This window comes from Vittaforma corneae (assembly GCF_000231115.1).
Source record: "Vittaforma corneae ATCC 50505 unplaced genomic scaffold supercont1.10, whole genome shotgun sequence".
NCBI lineage: Eukaryota > Fungi > Microsporidia > Nosematidae > Vittaforma > Vittaforma corneae.
The window spans coordinates 76,596-92,631 of NW_006889843.1; the positions used below are offsets into that span (position 1 = coordinate 76,596).

The 16,036-nt window shown below is 37.9% G+C and overlaps 13 protein-coding genes across 13 annotated transcripts; 5 read left to right on the forward strand and 8 right to left on the reverse strand.

Moving 5' to 3' along the window:
* Positions 1-33: 33 nt before the first annotated feature.
* Positions 34-732, reverse strand: VICG_01254 (uncharacterized protein; the record flags this gene model as incomplete). The annotated part of the gene is made up of 1 exon (XM_007604638.1): positions 34-732. The coding sequence occupies one exon, from the start codon at positions 730-732 to the stop codon at positions 34-36; it is 699 nt and encodes a 232-aa protein (XP_007604700.1).
* A 445-nt stretch (positions 733-1,177) lies between these two features.
* Positions 1,178-1,771, reverse strand: VICG_01255 (uncharacterized protein; the record flags this gene model as incomplete). The annotated part of the gene is made up of 1 exon (XM_007604639.1): positions 1,178-1,771. The coding sequence occupies one exon, from the start codon at positions 1,769-1,771 to the stop codon at positions 1,178-1,180; it is 594 nt and encodes a 197-aa protein (XP_007604701.1).
* A 1,187-nt stretch (positions 1,772-2,958) lies between these two features.
* Positions 2,959-3,330, reverse strand: VICG_01256 (uncharacterized protein; the record flags this gene model as incomplete). Its single annotated transcript, XM_007604640.1, has 1 exon — positions 2,959-3,330. One exon carries the CDS (start codon positions 3,328-3,330, stop codon positions 2,959-2,961), a length of 372 nt encoding a protein of 123 aa, XP_007604702.1.
* A 1,094-nt stretch (positions 3,331-4,424) lies between these two features.
* VICG_01257 (uncharacterized protein) lies at positions 4,425-6,503 on the reverse strand (the record flags this gene model as incomplete). The annotated part of the gene is made up of 1 exon (XM_007604641.1): positions 4,425-6,503. One exon carries the CDS (start codon positions 6,501-6,503, stop codon positions 4,425-4,427), a length of 2,079 nt encoding a protein of 692 aa, XP_007604703.1.
* Positions 6,504-6,676: 173 nt separating this feature from the next.
* On the forward strand, positions 6,677-7,108 carry VICG_01258 (uncharacterized protein; the record flags this gene model as incomplete). Its single annotated transcript, XM_007604642.1, has 1 exon — positions 6,677-7,108. The coding sequence occupies one exon, from the start codon at positions 6,677-6,679 to the stop codon at positions 7,106-7,108; it is 432 nt and encodes a 143-aa protein (XP_007604704.1).
* Positions 7,109-7,320: 212 nt separating this feature from the next.
* On the forward strand, positions 7,321-7,695 carry VICG_01259 (uncharacterized protein; the record flags this gene model as incomplete). Its single annotated transcript, XM_007604643.1, has 1 exon — positions 7,321-7,695. One exon carries the CDS (start codon positions 7,321-7,323, stop codon positions 7,693-7,695), a length of 375 nt encoding a protein of 124 aa, XP_007604705.1.
* A 307-nt stretch (positions 7,696-8,002) lies between these two features.
* VICG_01260 (actin CyI, cytoplasmic) lies at positions 8,003-9,121 on the reverse strand (the record flags this gene model as incomplete). The annotated part of the gene is made up of 1 exon (XM_007604644.1): positions 8,003-9,121. The coding sequence occupies one exon, from the start codon at positions 9,119-9,121 to the stop codon at positions 8,003-8,005; it is 1,119 nt and encodes a 372-aa protein (XP_007604706.1).
* Positions 9,122-9,501: 380 nt separating this feature from the next.
* VICG_01261 (phosphatidylserine decarboxylase) lies at positions 9,502-10,908 on the reverse strand (the record flags this gene model as incomplete). The annotated part of the gene is made up of 1 exon (XM_007604645.1): positions 9,502-10,908. One exon carries the CDS (start codon positions 10,906-10,908, stop codon positions 9,502-9,504), a length of 1,407 nt encoding a protein of 468 aa, XP_007604707.1.
* Positions 10,909-11,514: 606 nt separating this feature from the next.
* On the forward strand, positions 11,515-12,621 carry VICG_01262 (uncharacterized protein; the record flags this gene model as incomplete). The annotated part of the gene is made up of 1 exon (XM_007604646.1): positions 11,515-12,621. One exon carries the CDS (start codon positions 11,515-11,517, stop codon positions 12,619-12,621), a length of 1,107 nt encoding a protein of 368 aa, XP_007604708.1.
* VICG_01263 (uncharacterized protein) lies at positions 12,621-13,349 on the forward strand (the record flags this gene model as incomplete). Its single annotated transcript, XM_007604647.1, has 1 exon — positions 12,621-13,349. One exon carries the CDS (start codon positions 12,621-12,623, stop codon positions 13,347-13,349), a length of 729 nt encoding a protein of 242 aa, XP_007604709.1.
* Positions 13,340-14,227, forward strand: VICG_01264 (uncharacterized protein; the record flags this gene model as incomplete). Its single annotated transcript, XM_007604648.1, has 1 exon — positions 13,340-14,227. One exon carries the CDS (start codon positions 13,340-13,342, stop codon positions 14,225-14,227), a length of 888 nt encoding a protein of 295 aa, XP_007604710.1.
* Positions 14,228-14,439: 212 nt separating this feature from the next.
* VICG_01265 (uncharacterized protein) lies at positions 14,440-14,904 on the reverse strand (the record flags this gene model as incomplete). Its single annotated transcript, XM_007604649.1, has 1 exon — positions 14,440-14,904. The coding sequence occupies one exon, from the start codon at positions 14,902-14,904 to the stop codon at positions 14,440-14,442; it is 465 nt and encodes a 154-aa protein (XP_007604711.1).
* Positions 14,905-15,403: 499 nt separating this feature from the next.
* VICG_01266 (uncharacterized protein) lies at positions 15,404-16,036 on the reverse strand (the record flags this gene model as incomplete). The annotated part of the gene is made up of 1 exon (XM_007604650.1): positions 15,404-16,036. A coding segment is annotated over one exon (633 nt), but the record flags the coding sequence as incomplete, so codon positions are not given.

Below are 16,036 nucleotides of genomic sequence, written 5' to 3' on the forward strand. Positions count from 1 at the left end.
TGAAACATATCTTGAATATTACTAACTATTAATTTAATGTGTACCGTTAAGAAGTGCAATGATTTTTTCTCTCCACTGCTCATTTCTCTTAAAGTCTTCTATTATCTTGGGAGCCCCGTCGGCTGCTTCCAAATAGCTATTGATCTGCATTCCCTTCAATCTTGTCATATTTTGGCTATCACGATCCTGGATTTCGCCCCATAGACTTTCAAGCTCTTCTTTTTTATCTTTAAGAGCTATTACCAACTCGGTAAGCAAAATCGCATTTCTTGACAAATACTTTTCTATTTTCTGTAGAATTACCCGGACATAGGTCTTTAGTGACGAGTTAAGTGCTACTGCATTTTCAACCTGCTTCTTTAAGATTTCAGGATCTGGAAGACTAAGCATCATACTGCCTCCAATAGTATCCAGAGATGCAATACTGAAGGAATTTACTATCTGGTTGATTAGATCGGCGACGTCTTTGTTTGAATTCAAGAATTCAGCGAATGCGGGATTCTTCCAATCAACAGTGTTAACGAAATCCACATTGTTACTCTTGCTTAGATCAACGTTAGAGTATTTCAATGCATTGTTGTTGACTCCATTAGCACCAAGAGGCTTTCCTATTTGTGGTTGCTTGGCCTGAGGTACAGGATGAAAAGGAGGCATCATTCCAAGTTGTGGCCCTTGCACACTTCCACCCGACCTAACAATTCCAATAAATTGAATCATGTGAAGCAGCATCATGGTGATGACAAATATTTTGTTTTTAAGTAAATTTGAAACAATGTTTTAAGAGTGAGACATGTAATAAGTCAGACATAGCCATTGGCCTACGATATATAAAAGATTGAAGGCAGAGATAGATTAGCAAACAAAAGATAAATGGACTAGAAGATAGGACATTCAAGGTGAATAATTGATGTTTGGACGCAATTGTAATGTAAGGCAGTTTTATGATGGGCAGCATATTCTAAAGAGCCCCATATAGTATCAGATGGTTGCCAGATAGCATATTAGTTGCTTATACTCTCACAAAATTTGCATCTCCGTTGACTCAATTAGCATTGTAGGCTGAACTCTACAAATGGGTTAATATAAGCTGGTTAGTACTGATCAACAGTTTAAAGCCTAGAATTTCATATAAATGCCCTTTAAGTAAAATAATCTGTACATCTAATGCTTTATTCTATTATTTGAAGGAAAATATCCTCTTCATTTTATTGTTGTCCTCGGCGGTGTATTCATAGCAATCGTTATGGTTATAGAAATCCTCTCCTTCGAGTAGATTGCCATTAAACACCGTGGTCTGTTTATATGGTATTTCATTGACTCCAATGTTTTCGGAAATAAGTTTATTATCATTTAATATCTCACTGAGTGATTCAATCGTGGCCTGTGGCATTGGTTTGTAGCTGTATCGTCTACTTCTGTAGTTAACCTTGACGTTCTGAAACTCGTAGTTGATCTTCCAGTAGGCTCCCTTTCCCTTCTTTTCGGTCCCGCGAGGTACCTTGTAAAAACAGCGGTTTAAGCTCAGGTTGTGTCTAATTGAATTCTGCCAGCCAGTTCTGGCAGAATCAAAATATGGGTAATGTGTGCTGATCCAAGAGTATATCTCCTTTAGAGTGAGCATGGCATCTGGCGAACTCTCGATCGCCATGGTAATCAGCTCGGCGTAGGAGATTGGCGGTCTTCTTTCCCTGCCGTGAAGGTTACTATAAGATCCCTCGGTGGTAAAGGAGTACTTTTCTGGACCATTTCCCTGGTGATTTCCTTTAAACATACAAACAAAACAAAGAAATTTTTTAAATTAATAAAAGTTATAAATAAATGATTTCATTAAAATGATTTGTAAATATGAAAATGATGTGGTTGTTGATTAAATTTAGTAGACAATGAACGAATAGGGAAGAATATCGAATAATTGAATGAATAAAGGGTATGACAGGTAATTTATAGTAAAGTATTTAGCCTTTATTTCAAGTATATACAATACTCATTTGTTTACAAGTCTCGAAAATGTAAATAAACAACTCAGTACAAAAAGTAGACATGCTCTGATCATGTGGTTTGATGCAACAAATGCTTTTTGTATGAGCGTGCCTAGATTGTGATAGGGTGAAAAGTTAATTTTAGATCTGAAACAAACAAAATTTTTGATATCACTACCTCGTCAAAGCACCTATCAGTTCTGATACCACAAACAAACAAGAAGAGATAGTCCTTAGTGGGATGATGTGTCGCCATTGCTCTGGATTAGTTGTTTGCAGGCCTCATTTATAAGATCCAGAAGTTATGTGCCAAGGTGTGAATTTTTTAAGAACTGCAGATATTACCTGAAATCACAAGGTTGGAATTAAACTACAAGAAGATGTGTTTGTATGGCATTTTATATTCTTGAAGCATGCCACTACTTTTATGCACACTTTGAGCGCTATCTTGTGTCCTTTGGCTTCTTTCATGTTTGAAAACACAAGGCACATTGTTTTACAGTCATCCTGCATTACAGTTATATGCGCATTACTTGTTTTCAATATCACGGCCGTCTTTAGGTATGCGGGTATTGCATACTGACAGGCATGCCTACAGATTTGAAGACACATATTTTATCAGCTGAGATATCCGAATAAGACTCTATTGCTTTATGGGGACGGGTAAGTCTGAAATTATAACCTAAAGAACCTGAGCTTCAAAAAGTTCCTCCAAACAAGTTCAGAAGCATTCTAGCTCTCAAAAATTTTGCTTGATCATCTTCGAAAGTTCATTGATAATCAAGTCAATTGCATCCACAAACACGTGCAGATCTGTGTTACTTAGTTAAACTATTCATGATTTTTAATGTTGACTTTTGTTTTCTGATTGCTTTTTCCAAAGTCGAAAAGTTTTAGATAAGCAAAGTTTTTTGTGAGGAGATAACCATTAATCATTGCAAAACAAAAAATTTACCTAAACGGATGACAAAACTCTAATTTATTGATAATTCAGACTTATTTTAACATTCTTAATGATTTCTAGTATTTGCGGCACCGTTACTTCAAATATTTCTGTATTTTGCATTGAAACGTGATTCTTTAATCTTTTATTGGCTTGACGTGAGTTTTGAAACCACACCTGCACGCTCTTCTCTGGCATTGACAGGAGTATTGCTAGGTCTTTCCTGGTACTTGAGGATGGAAAGCACGTTATTTCATAAACGCATTCCAAAACTTTTGTCTGGAATGCGCTCTTTTTGAACTTAACATTCTGTTCGTCAAACTTTCCAACGTTCCGTAGTTTCATAATACCCATCAGAGCATGCAACTCCTTCTCCGGCTTGGGCAATCCAAAATAGTCTTGATTCATTGCAGGGGTACTTTTATCAAATATTTATAAAAAATGGTGAAAATTTTTAAAGATGCACATACTAATTCTGCTCTGATTTGTGGATGAAAACCTGAGCTTGAATGTAGGGAGCCTTCAGATTTTTGGAGCATCCTATGCTCTGCAGAACTGGGGGTTAATAACTTTTGGAACTTCGAATGTGAAAGCTAAAGAACAATATGAAAATAATTCAGAAAAAATAACCATCGGTAATATAACGCTGTGGACATAATATTTTTATGTTTACTTTTATTTGCTTTGCATTCTTGAAGGCTTTGCAAAGATGAGATTAACAGTTGACTCTTTTGACTTTGACTTGCCAAAAATATCTTTGATACTAGAATGGGCCCAGCAGATGCGATTTCAGATTAGAGCAATAAAGTGGAATACTGAAGCTCAGTCCCATGTTTTCTTCTGTGCAGATGTTTCAAAGAATGCAGATCACGTGAATATTACAGACAATAATATGACAGAAATGTGATAGGAATTGTTAGAAAAAGTCCTAAAAGCGAAGCTATGCTGGAGATATCAATAGCTATTCCCAGACCCTCATTGTAACCATGCTCTATAGTGCAACACAATGAAGGCCATCTCATTTGATGTTTGCTGCATGCACACTTATTGAAACCGCCAATAATACTACAGAGAAACATTACAACAAAAAAGTTTGCAAGAATGAGACATTGGTGAAACAGCCTTAAATGCAAATTAAACATAGCATTATAATATTACTGCATTATTTTTACTACAAACATTAGTTTTGAGGTGAGCAAAATGTCTCATAGCCTCAAATAACAAATGCTCTAAATTTAGCACGAACGGAAGCAATTGTTTTATGCTTCAACCATTCAATCCGTTCGTTTGCTATACACCTCCAATATTTTTTAAAATTTTTGCATCATGTAAAAGTTTTACAAGATATATTATATGGAAGTGTGAGAAAGGAGACATAGGCAGCCAGATATTCCATATGGAAAAATTGCCTTAATGTGATGTACTTTTGAATGGCGTCCTTAGCACATTTCGTGTTCAAAAATGCTGTAGCCTGATACTTCAAACGAACTCTTAATAGATATTTAATTATTTAAATACTTTCTTGCACTATTTACTACCTGTTCTGGGAATCTAGCCAGCTCTGCAACATTAATTCCAAACGAAAGATCACAAATGCCGTCTCCAACCTTATATGTTAGAACATTGCCCTCAACGCACATTTTCTTATTCATTGTTGCCTCATTTCCTAATTCGCTAAAGTGAGTTGCCATGGCAACCTTTGCGCCAAGTTTAATCAGGTAATCGCGCACTGCTAATGCAAGACTCAGACCGTCAGACGCAGAAGTTCCTCGTCCAAGCTCATCAATAAGAATCAAGGATCGTGGCGTGGCTGTTCTCAATATCCTGTTCAACTCTGTCATCTCAACCATAAAAGTGGATAGCTTTTGACTGGTGTAATCCTTGGCGCCGATTCTGAAAAAAATTTTATCAAATATGGGCAAGGTTGCAGACTGTGCAGGAACATAGCAGCCTATCTGTGCATACAAACTAACAATGCCAAGCGTCTTGATGAATGTACTTTTCCCGCCCATATTGGGGCCTGTCAGTATACAGACACTGTTGGTGAACTTTACACTGTTCAAAATGCAGTCCTTGTGCTCTAATAGTGGATGGTGCATGCCTTCAACTTCATATATGGTTTCGCTAAATACTGGCCTTGAATACAGATCTGAGCCGACTTTAGATGATAATGCTTTGTAAATATCAATCAAGGCAACTAGATAGTTAAATGCCTCCAGTGAACTTGTAAAGTTCAGCAAAGTACTGGCTAGTGATTGAAAAATTTGGTTTTCGATTTTTGTGATTTCGCTTTCGACTGCCAAAATCTTTTCATTCAGGTCTGATAAATTTTTCGTGAGGAAGAGCACACCTGTTTTAAGCATAGAAGCGACTACGTATTTCTTGGAGTCAAAGTCAGATTGGTTGTACTCAAGTCTGGATATCTTAAAGTGTTTGTTTGAAAATGAAACACGCGGATAATCTTTCTTTACCTTTAGAAACTCCTTTTCAATCTCCGCTAAAATTTCAAATTTTTGATTTTCCAGTCCTTTAAGATCCTCAGAAAGACATGTATGGACACGTGAAGTATTAAAATCAAGGGTGTCTTTTATTTGCTGGGTAGCTGGTAGGAACAGAGTCTTCAAGCTCTCTAGTGGATTGATGAAACTATCAACAACCAAACCAGTGCTTGAACAGGCACTATCTTTGAATGCACCGATCAGGCCTTCAATCTGGTCAAGAGTCTGGCAAAGCTTGACAGTTTCCTGAGTAGTAATTGATCTGCTGCATATCCTCGCTATGATTCTTTTCAAATCAATAAATTTGCAAACAGAAATATTAATTCTGCTAAAGCTTTCGACAAGATCCAGTCTTCTATTAATTTCAGATTGATTCAAGCAGGGACTACGTATCCATTGATTCAGAAGCCTCTTTCCCTGCTGAGTAGCCAATCCAAAATCAACCAGATCGAAATCAGCAATGTTTACTACACAACAGTCCTCTTTTGCGAACTCTGCAACCTCAAGGTCCATCTTCATATACTTTTTAATCATCTCTTCGCTGGTTTTGCATTTTGATTCGATGCATGCTATTCCCCAGTTGTTGAATATCCTCTCAAGGCTTGAGTTATTGGGTAAGGCCTTGTTAAACACAATTTCAATGCAGTTGTTTGAACTACAAAGTGAAAAGAGATTGCTTAGCAGATCATCATCATGAAATTTACATTTAAGTATCTTTGAATCTTTTATAAACGAAACATCAATTTCTGAATTTTCTATCAATACAACAGCAAAGACGGTTGGAGGAATTCCATCTCCGATGCAGATATCTAGAAAGTCGCAGTGGTTGCCGGGGAATCCCTTCTTCGTTAGTGTGTATTCACAGTATTCCTCTACGGGAACTTTCTTTACCATTAGCATTTCTTTAACAACATTTTCCACGCTCTGTAGTCTTACAAACGTGCTTTTCTCACTTCTAGGTCTGAGTTCGGCCGGAAGATAGTCCAAGTCTGTATTGTATATGTAGTAATATTCGCCCTTGATAAAATATTTGAATTTTTTTGGATCTAGGGTCCTGTAGAATGCATTGAAAGCCTCTTCCATAGGGATAAAATTTTATAGATGCTAACTAATGCCTATAGATACATTCCCTGAAGCGGCAAAACAAAAAGACATGACGGTGCATAGAAAGAGCATATCCGCAGCATATTTAAATAATGGAACCAATGCCGAATGGCTGTAAAATTTTTAAACTTCAAAGTGCTTTGCCCACTTAAATGGTATATCAAGAAATAAGAAGAGACTTCGAGGAAGCAATGGCAGATTTGGAGAAAGTAGACAGCAAGACAGTCGAGTCTGAGGAGTTAAAAAACAACTTGAAGATTGCAATGGAGGTCAGAGTTGATCCGAGAGAGGCAGAAAGCCAGATCATCCCACAGAATAATTTAGAAGTCCAAGCTAAGAAAAGATCATCCAAGAAGAGAAAATGCGCAAACTGCACCTGTGGAAGATCAAGGAATAAAAGCTTAGAGACAAGCAAAGATTCAAGGGAGGGGTGTGGAGAATTTGAAGTAAAGCCGCCCAAAAGTGGATGCGGAAGCTGCTATCTTGGAGATGCATTTAGATGTGACGGTTGTCCGTATAAGGGAATGCCTGCATTTAAGGAAGGAGAAGAGTTCAAGTTTGATGATAAGCTGAATGATCTGTAAGTTTGCATATTCATTAAAGTTGTTTTCTAAAAATAAAAAACAATGCAATAGTATTAGAATATGGCTGTGCTGGCACAGCATTAACATTTAAAGTGGTATTACACTAGTACTGCTTGTTTCTAGATTAGTACTTGATGTATCTTATTTGCCATTAGTTGAGGCTTTGCAATAAGACGATGCTCCATTGAAATACTAGTTGTAAATTATCCCCTATGAAATTTACCAGCTGGCCCGAGCCACCAATTCAAAAGAGTTACAATCCACCAGAGATTCCAACAAAACTCAGATGTTTTGGACTAGGCTACACAGTCAACAATGGAAACCCAAAACTTGATATTCCCCGCAAGGCTCTTGATAAGGATAAAATGAAGGAGTGTATTGAGAACTCCTTTAAACTCTTTTTGAAAGCTTTAAAAACACTTGATGGGTCAATTTTAAACGAGATCAGAGACATACATACGCATATTAATGAAGAGATAAACAAAGCAATTGCATTTGAAGATGAGGGCGGCATTAAAGAAGCAAAAAATAGGAAAGTATCTATGAAAAACGAGATTCTAGACAGAATTCAAAGAATAATCAATTGAAATGCTTAATGCCAGCAAATCATTAAATACAGCTACCAACCAGAATCCAAGTCTTATGCCGACATTCCAGCAAAATTTGGAACTACATCTTGGTGGCATTGCAGCTTTAGAGGCTATACTTGTACTTTGGAAGATATAGGGCATGAGGAAATATTCCCATTTTCAATAAACAATTTTGATTCCATATGGCGTGTTTTAGATTACACTAAGCAATATACACCAGCGCTTTAATAATACTTTTGCAACACCTTTAACGTACTATAAACATATAAAACTACAGATACAAAGCTTTCAAAGACAATTTACCTTAGAAACACTTCCTATGAACAACAGATGGTCCATGCTCAGTATACTCCTCCTTGGTCACCCACATTTGCTGGAAGGTAGAAAGCGAAGCAAGGATGGATCCTCCGATCCAAACAGAGTACTTTCTCTCAGCAGGTGCCACGACCTTAACACGCATAGAAGACGAGGCAAACTTGGTAATCTCATTCTGGATTCTCTCGGCCATGTTAGGGAACACAGTGGAGCCACCACTCAAGACAATGGAGCCGTAGAGATCCTTTCGGATATCAACATCGCAGTTTAGTATTGAATCATAGATTGCATGCTGGATGCCCTTGCATTCCATGCCATAAAGACTGGGATTAAATAGAATTTCAGGAGCTCTGAATCTCTGAGTTCCGAGCTTTACAACCACACCATCAGGCAATTCATACTCCTTCTCTTCATTATTTGTCAACATCTCGTTTTCAAAATCAAGAGACACATAGCAGAGCTTCTCCTTCATATCTCTGACTATCTCAGCCTCTGCCGAAGTATTCATACTTATTCCTGACTCTGTAAGAATCTTCTTGAGATATTGAGTTATGTCTCTACCCGCAAGGTCGATTCTCTTGATCGCATGAGGAAGAGAGTATCCTTCGTAGATGGGAACAACATGAGAAACACCGTCTCCCGAATCAAAGACAATACCGGTGGTGCGGCCAGAGGCATAGAGGCTCAAAACTGCTTGAATCTGGAGGAACCATGCTGGCACTTGGAATGTCTCGAACATTATCTGAATCATCTTTTCTCTGTTAGCCTTTGGATTGAGAGGCGCTTCTGTAAGTAGAACTGCGTGTTCCTCAGGAGCCACTCTCAGCTCATTGTAGAAAGTATGATGCCAGATTTTCTCCATTGAGTCCCAGTTGGTGACAATGCCATGCTCAATGGGATACTTCAGCTCAAGAATTCCTCTCTTCTTCTGGGCTTCATCACCAACATATGAGTCCTTCTGTCCCATACCCACCATTACCCCCTGGTGGCGAGGAGTACCAATGATGGACGGGAAGACTGCGCGAGGTGCATCGTCCCCTGCAAATCCAGCCTTTACAACACCACTTCCATTGTCTATTACAATTGGGCTTTTTGCGTCTGTTGCCATGATGGGGTTCAAACTTTTTGAATTTAAAAACATAATTTTGGAGGGAACTCTTAAAATTTTTAAAAGCTGCTCCACTGACTCGGAAAGCTCGGTAGAAGCGCTATAATTTAATTAAATGCATAGCTTGTATTTCATATCTTATCTATAACTATGGAAAGAAAGTACTTTTAACTAAACTGTCAAGCATAAACACTCCTGACATGATTTCTGAGTATTGCTATGCTGCTAGACATGTGTGCAAGTTGACAATGAATGCATATATAAGCACTAAATGGCATTTATTCTATGATCACTTGTGGAAGGTCAAGTTTGAAAAGAATCTATTTAATTAATAACTCCGTTTGTGAGGTACTTTGATATAGCTGGCTATGTAGCAATGACTAGCACTTTTCTAGACTGTCCCCTACTCGAACAAGCGTTTCGATTCCAGAAAGTGAATTTCCACTGATTTCTTCCTTAAGCTCCCATTTAAAATCAGTTATAAGTACAACACAGGACCCTCCAAATTTAAAATATCCAATCTCATCCATTTGGTCCAAGTGATCTCCGGCCTTGACAGATAAAACAATAGATCCTACCAGCGTAGCCCCAACTGCTACATAGTAGATAGTTCCTCGGCCTGTTTTAAGTACTATTACTGATCTTGCGTTTTCATCCAAAACTCTGTTGAACTTATTGATCGGATTCACACTGTGGTATGAGCCTTGAATGTGGTAAATCGAAACTACCTCGCAGGAAAGTGGCGCATGGAATCTATGGTAGTCTTGTGGCGCTAACCTGCATATGCATATGTTTTCAAAAGCAACATGTCTTTCCAACAGCTCTTCGACCTTAAAAAACTTCCCTTTGATACCCAGCAGTTTTCCATCAGCGTTTCCAAGGAGCCTACAGTCTGCTGGAGACGACACTTTACCAGAAACTTCAACAAATCTAGCATTTGGTTTTAGTTTTCTACTAAAGAAGTCATTGAAACTTGTAAATTCGCGTTTTTCGCATTCATTAATATCAATCTTGTACATTCTTATAAATTTTTTTATTGACCGTACTGATGTGTGAGAGTCAAATCTTTGGCCTGCAACTACGGTAAGATATCGCATTATCTTGGATGCTATGAAGCTTCTATAGACACCAGACCTGTAAAGAAGATTTAAAATCAATTTTTGTGATACTGGAATGTACTCTTTGATAATTTTATGTGTGTTGAGCTCCTTAACATAGACCGAGCCACCAAGAGGGGTGATGTATGCCAGAAGCTTGTTTATGAATGATCTTTTCAGTATTAGATTAAAGTACTCTGAAGTTTTTATCATTGATCGGTTGACTGACGGCCAAACTGAAACTTGTTTAAGCTCAAAATACTCAGTAGAAATCTCAAACGTATGAGAATTAAACGTGTTTCTAGAGTACAGTGAGGATATTCTTTTAAAATACATACGTCTAACCATCTCCAAAATAAACTTTTTCAGCATGTTACTTTTTTTGAAGAGGATGTGAAGCTTTTTGAGAAGGCTTGGCGCAAGCTTCGAATCAATAAAGTCCAAAAGAGCATTAATGTCGTCTTGTCGTTGGACATTATTGTGTGGAACTATTCTACCATTCACCAGATCGATGTCTACGATTTGGCAAATAGAGGATTTTGATGCCACAATACATGTAACACTTGTGAGAGACTCATCCAGTAAGACTGTCTCGGGAAATGTTGCTATTCTTACTTTTGAATTAAACTCCAGCGACACAATCTTTATTTGGCAGTGGCTGACTTTTGAATCTATCACGAACAGATTCATGGGAGTAAAGTTAAAAAGCAACAAACACCAGATTCTTGACTACACCAATCTCTAGGATTCAAATAGGCTACAACAATACATCACATTGGGCGACTTCCGATAGCCACAAGCTTTGTCTACATCTGTAGAATAGCTGCTTGGTTCCAATAAAATAAAGGTATCTAAAGGCGTAGTCGCTTGTGTGGCAAAGTTTTGTGCCTCAAAACCAACACACTTGCTTTTTATCCGTTATTTGCATGCTGCCGGTTGGCCGTCACATCCAACCGGAGTATGAATGGGTACTGCTGAAAACATTTGAAGTTATCTGGCGTAGAAATTATTTTGTCTTATTTTCAGTACAGCTAGCTTTGTTTTGCTTCCCCTGATGAAGCTTTCGGACTACGAAGCAAATATCAGTGAAAAAGTAGAAGAAGATTCAACAAACGAGGAACCAGAAATTCAAAGTGCTGTAGAGTCGGTAGACACGGACGATGCATGCTTTACATCACAGGAGGTGTCAATTATCAAATCTCTGCTGTCGCTGGCGCCGCCACCTTCCTCGAGAGAGTCAAAGAAGCTTTTAAATAGCATAAGCTCCAGCTCAATCAAGCAAATCTATGCCAAATATTGACACTTACAAAAGCCACAAATAAGGAGTTTGTGCATTATCTCGAAGTAATGCTAAGGTTTCCACATAAAAGCATAGACTTTGACGACTTGGTTGATGTGAAGTTTACAGCACAAGATAAATATCTTAACCAGCTTGTCTACATATACTTTAGCATTATAGAACAATGCTACAGCCAAATGAGCTATGAGCAGAAACTCAAAGTCTTGTTCAGGTATCTGTTCCTGTTTTCCACCCACATCATGCTTGATCTTTCTATTTACCGACTTTTTGCTAACGTTCTTGAGCGTGACTTTCTTCATTTTTTTGTAGACAGGAAGCTTTTTCTAAATTTCCCATTTACAAAGGAGTTTATATTGGATTTTGCACACAGATTGCCTGAAAAAATAATCAAAGTTGGATATGAATTACCTGTATTTAGGAGCCTTGTATATTTCTGTTGCTCTTCTGACACGCAACATTCTCCAACTCCCCTGAACTGGATCATTAGACGGTGGAATATTCAGACAAAGCAAAGCATTCCATCGCTCTTTTACCACCACGATTGCACACTATTTCTTGAGCCAATTGCACACGAGAAGTTTCAAAGCTTGGACAATCCACTGTTGGAACTCAGGAAAGATCTGAAGAACTGCTCTAACTGCTGTATTTGCTTTTCACAGAAGAACTCAGAAGCAAAAATTCAAAAATGTTTGCAAATGAAGCACGATATGGCACAGAGCATCGATGAGTTTAACAGATCAAATGTCATGTGCAGTCCCTTGAGTATTGATGTGGTCAGGCTTCTTCCATCGATTGATATTAAATCTCTTGGAGCATTTTTATGCAAAGAAAAAAACCTACCATGCTTGATAAGATTTGCCCAATCCTTTGATTTCAAGGACACCGGCATCCTCGAGGCTTTACGAATATTTCTGTCTTCATTTGTCATGGGTGGTGAAAGCCAAGTGATCGATCGTGTCATTACAGTCTATGCTAATGAGTTTGTTAATCAAAATATTGGCAATATCAAAGACTTTCCCGAAAGTCTACGCTGGCAAGATACACAAAATACCAAGAAAACTGCAAGAGAGTATCTTACGGATTTATTGTCCTTAATACAATGATGTTTAATCCTACCATTGAAAAAAAGCTTGCTTTTGAGGACTTTCTCAAACAGCTAAACTACAGTGATACCACCTTTATCGATGGTGATAATGAACGCCTATCGTTTGATACGGAGGATTTGCGTGGATTCTACAATAGTATTCAGGAGAATGAAATGAAGGTTCCGAGCATGTGGGTTGATGGCTATGATAAGTTTCTGTTGTTTAAAAAACACATAGATACCTTAGAAAAGAACTGTCCAATCAACCAGAGTCAATCCACGGCTGCTCTGGCTAATGCAACGAAAGACGGACTTGAGATATGCAACGAGTGTGTCATTGCTTGCTACAGACAGTTATTTAGGGATGGGTTCAAGTCATTTACCTTTTTAGCACCTGAGTTATTTTTCAAGATTTCGTTGATATTGGATTGCAAGACAGAGTTTGGATATTACGTAGATTTTCATAAAAAAGATATTTCAAGATTCCTAGAATCTTCCAAACTTTATCTCGAGAATTTTCCAGCCAGTCAGTTATTTGTTAATACTGTGCTTGACGCGCTAGAAAAAACCGAAAAACCAAAGACTTCAGTTTTGCCTGACATTAAGTCTATGTTCAGCAAGGCTCCATCACAGAAATTAAAGAAAAACCAATTTCTGCACTTTCTCAATTCATGTTGTCCGTCAATAGCTGCCTGGATATTCAATTTGCCAGCAAAGAGATTTGTAGCAAAAATTGTATGCTATTAGACAGTCTCTCAGAGTCTCGTCGAAGCTATGTCAGAAAAATCTGCCACACAATCATTATTAACAACTCAGATATGATCGATGATTTTTCGCAATATAGCAACGAGCTTCAGCTGAAAATTGTAGATACAAACCCTGGCAAAATTTTGTGTAGTGTGAAAGACAGTATTAAAGCAAAATTTCTACTTCAGGAGTTTAGAAGTGGAAATACCACAGAGGACTATCATGATGCTTTTAACCACATTGAGGTATACAACCAAGACACGTTTGATGCATTTTGCATATTGCAGTCAAAGTATGATGATTTTGGCCGCATAGTTAAAGTTTACAAAGTTACAGACAACGACTCGAAGGAGAAATTTTGCTTTGACGAAAAGTTCCAGGAACAACTGGCCAATCCTGCAGGCATTCTTAAGCTATTTACATCTTCGTCGTCAATCTTGAATGTAAAATTTACTAAAAAGATTCACAAAGACTCCTGTCCAATGGACGATCCAAAATTTAACGATTTTGACAAGATTGTGTACCTGATTCTCAAATGCGATAGAAAGGATAGAGTCTTGGTAGAATATGCCTCGTGCATCATCAATTATATGAGTGACAGCTTAGTTCTTCTTGTAAATCTGTATGAGCACATTTTCCCAATCTTTTTACAGATCTCATCTGAGTTTTCAGGTATACTCGTCAAAATACTCATAAAGAGGATCAAGATGTTTATTGAGAATGGAGTAGCATGCTGTGAAGAAACAAAAGATCACGAAATCACATTCAAAATAAAACGCTTGGTGAACACGCTTCAGCAAAACTCTCTTATTTCCGAGGCTGATTTAAAGTCCTTTGGTGTACAAGCCATAAATAAGCCCGATGTCGTTGAATTATAAATATGAATTAAATTAACACATATGCAAGTACTGGACTGTTAATAAGCTCACTGTGGCATCGAATCCTCAGATTAAAACGTTTAGATTCCAATTAATTTCACGTACGTGACTAAAATATTTTTATGATACTTTGCATCGACCAAGACAAAACCACCGTGCCATCAGAATATCCACCCTATTCTCCATCGGCTGCTGTAGATCAAATAAGTGATTTATTCTAAATTCAACGGGATATAGTTTATGAAGGAATCCCATGCCATTTTTGTTCTATCTGATAAATGAGTTTCTAAAATTTTACCCAGTAGGTATCTGTCTATCGTCCTCTTTTTGCTGTTTGTTTCCTCATCTGAATCTATTCCGAATTTTAATCTTATTTCGCAGGTCTCTTCGGATGAAATGCTGTGTCGATTGTTCTGAAACCAAATCTGGATGCTCCTTGATGTGTGATTTAATATCAGCGCCAGATCTTCTCTTGTGTCAGAGGATGGAAACTTGGTTATCGCAAATACATCAACCAGAACCGCTTTTTGAAAATCGTTTTTGTGGGTCCTTACTTTTCTGCTACTAGACAATAACTCCCCCCTCTTGAGCTTCATCAGACCTAGAAGTGCCTCCAAATTGTTTTCCCTGGCTTTCTTGCAGGAGACATCTGTGTCCTGGTCAGCTTTAAGTGTCATATGGGTTAAAATTAAAATTCTGATATTTATCCAGCATCAAGAGAAGTAAATTTTATGTCAACTTCCATCAATTATTTAAAAATAGTTTAAAAATTTTCAATGCAAAAACATTTATTACTTGGCCATTAACTAAATACAATACAAACAGGATCTACAAATGTCTTTCTACAGTTGCATATTTCAATCAATGTCTTCTTTTAATTATGTGTCAAACTTAAAAAATTTTTAAACTCAATTAAAAATCGAAGGAATTATGGAGTGCTTGATTAAAAAGCAGGCAGTACCCCATCAACATCAGCACATAGGACATTTTGGAACTTCAAATACGCATTGGAGGCCTGGTTATATCGAACAACGGAAGCAGTCTCTTAAACACAAAGAGGCTAATCAAATATACAAATGTAGTTTAAATTAAGGTTAACACGATAAATACTTATGAACTAATTTTGCTGACAATTCATTTAGTAACAAACATATAATTACCAAAGAGATTAATTTATTATACTGGTTGGATATTCCATAGTGCTGGGCCTGTAGCTGAGTCAAAATGAACTGTTGCTGCATTGTCTTTTGCTAGCCCTGGAACGCACAAGTAGCATCTTGCCATGTACTTTCCAGTATCAGCCTTAAATCCGAATTTATCCCCGACTTTTTCAACTGTCCACTGAGCATATGGTGCACCATTTGGATCCTTAATATGGTTGAAAACACTGTCTGGATACTTACCACCTCTCCAACAGCCATTACATCTCGCAGCATATTGACCAATATCAGACTTTAGAATACACTTTCCGTCTAGCGACGATAGCGTCCACATAGCAAACCCGTCTCCAGCTCTTCCGTGGACAGTGACCGAATTAGGATTGGAGCCGCTGCCGCATCCGTAGCATCTAGCTAGATACAGTCCATTGTCTGCAACAATATAGACCTTCTTGCCCTCAAATCCACCACAGTTATCAGTTTTTGGAGGCTGCTTTGGTGTTACGGGCTTGACATCCACTGGTGTGCTTTTTGGAGGCTTACAAAGACCATAATCACTGTCGTATTTGTACCAGTCATGTGAGTCCCTGCCGTCATGCACATCGTGAATCCCACCATGTATTCGGAAACCATTTCCACAACGGAAATCGTC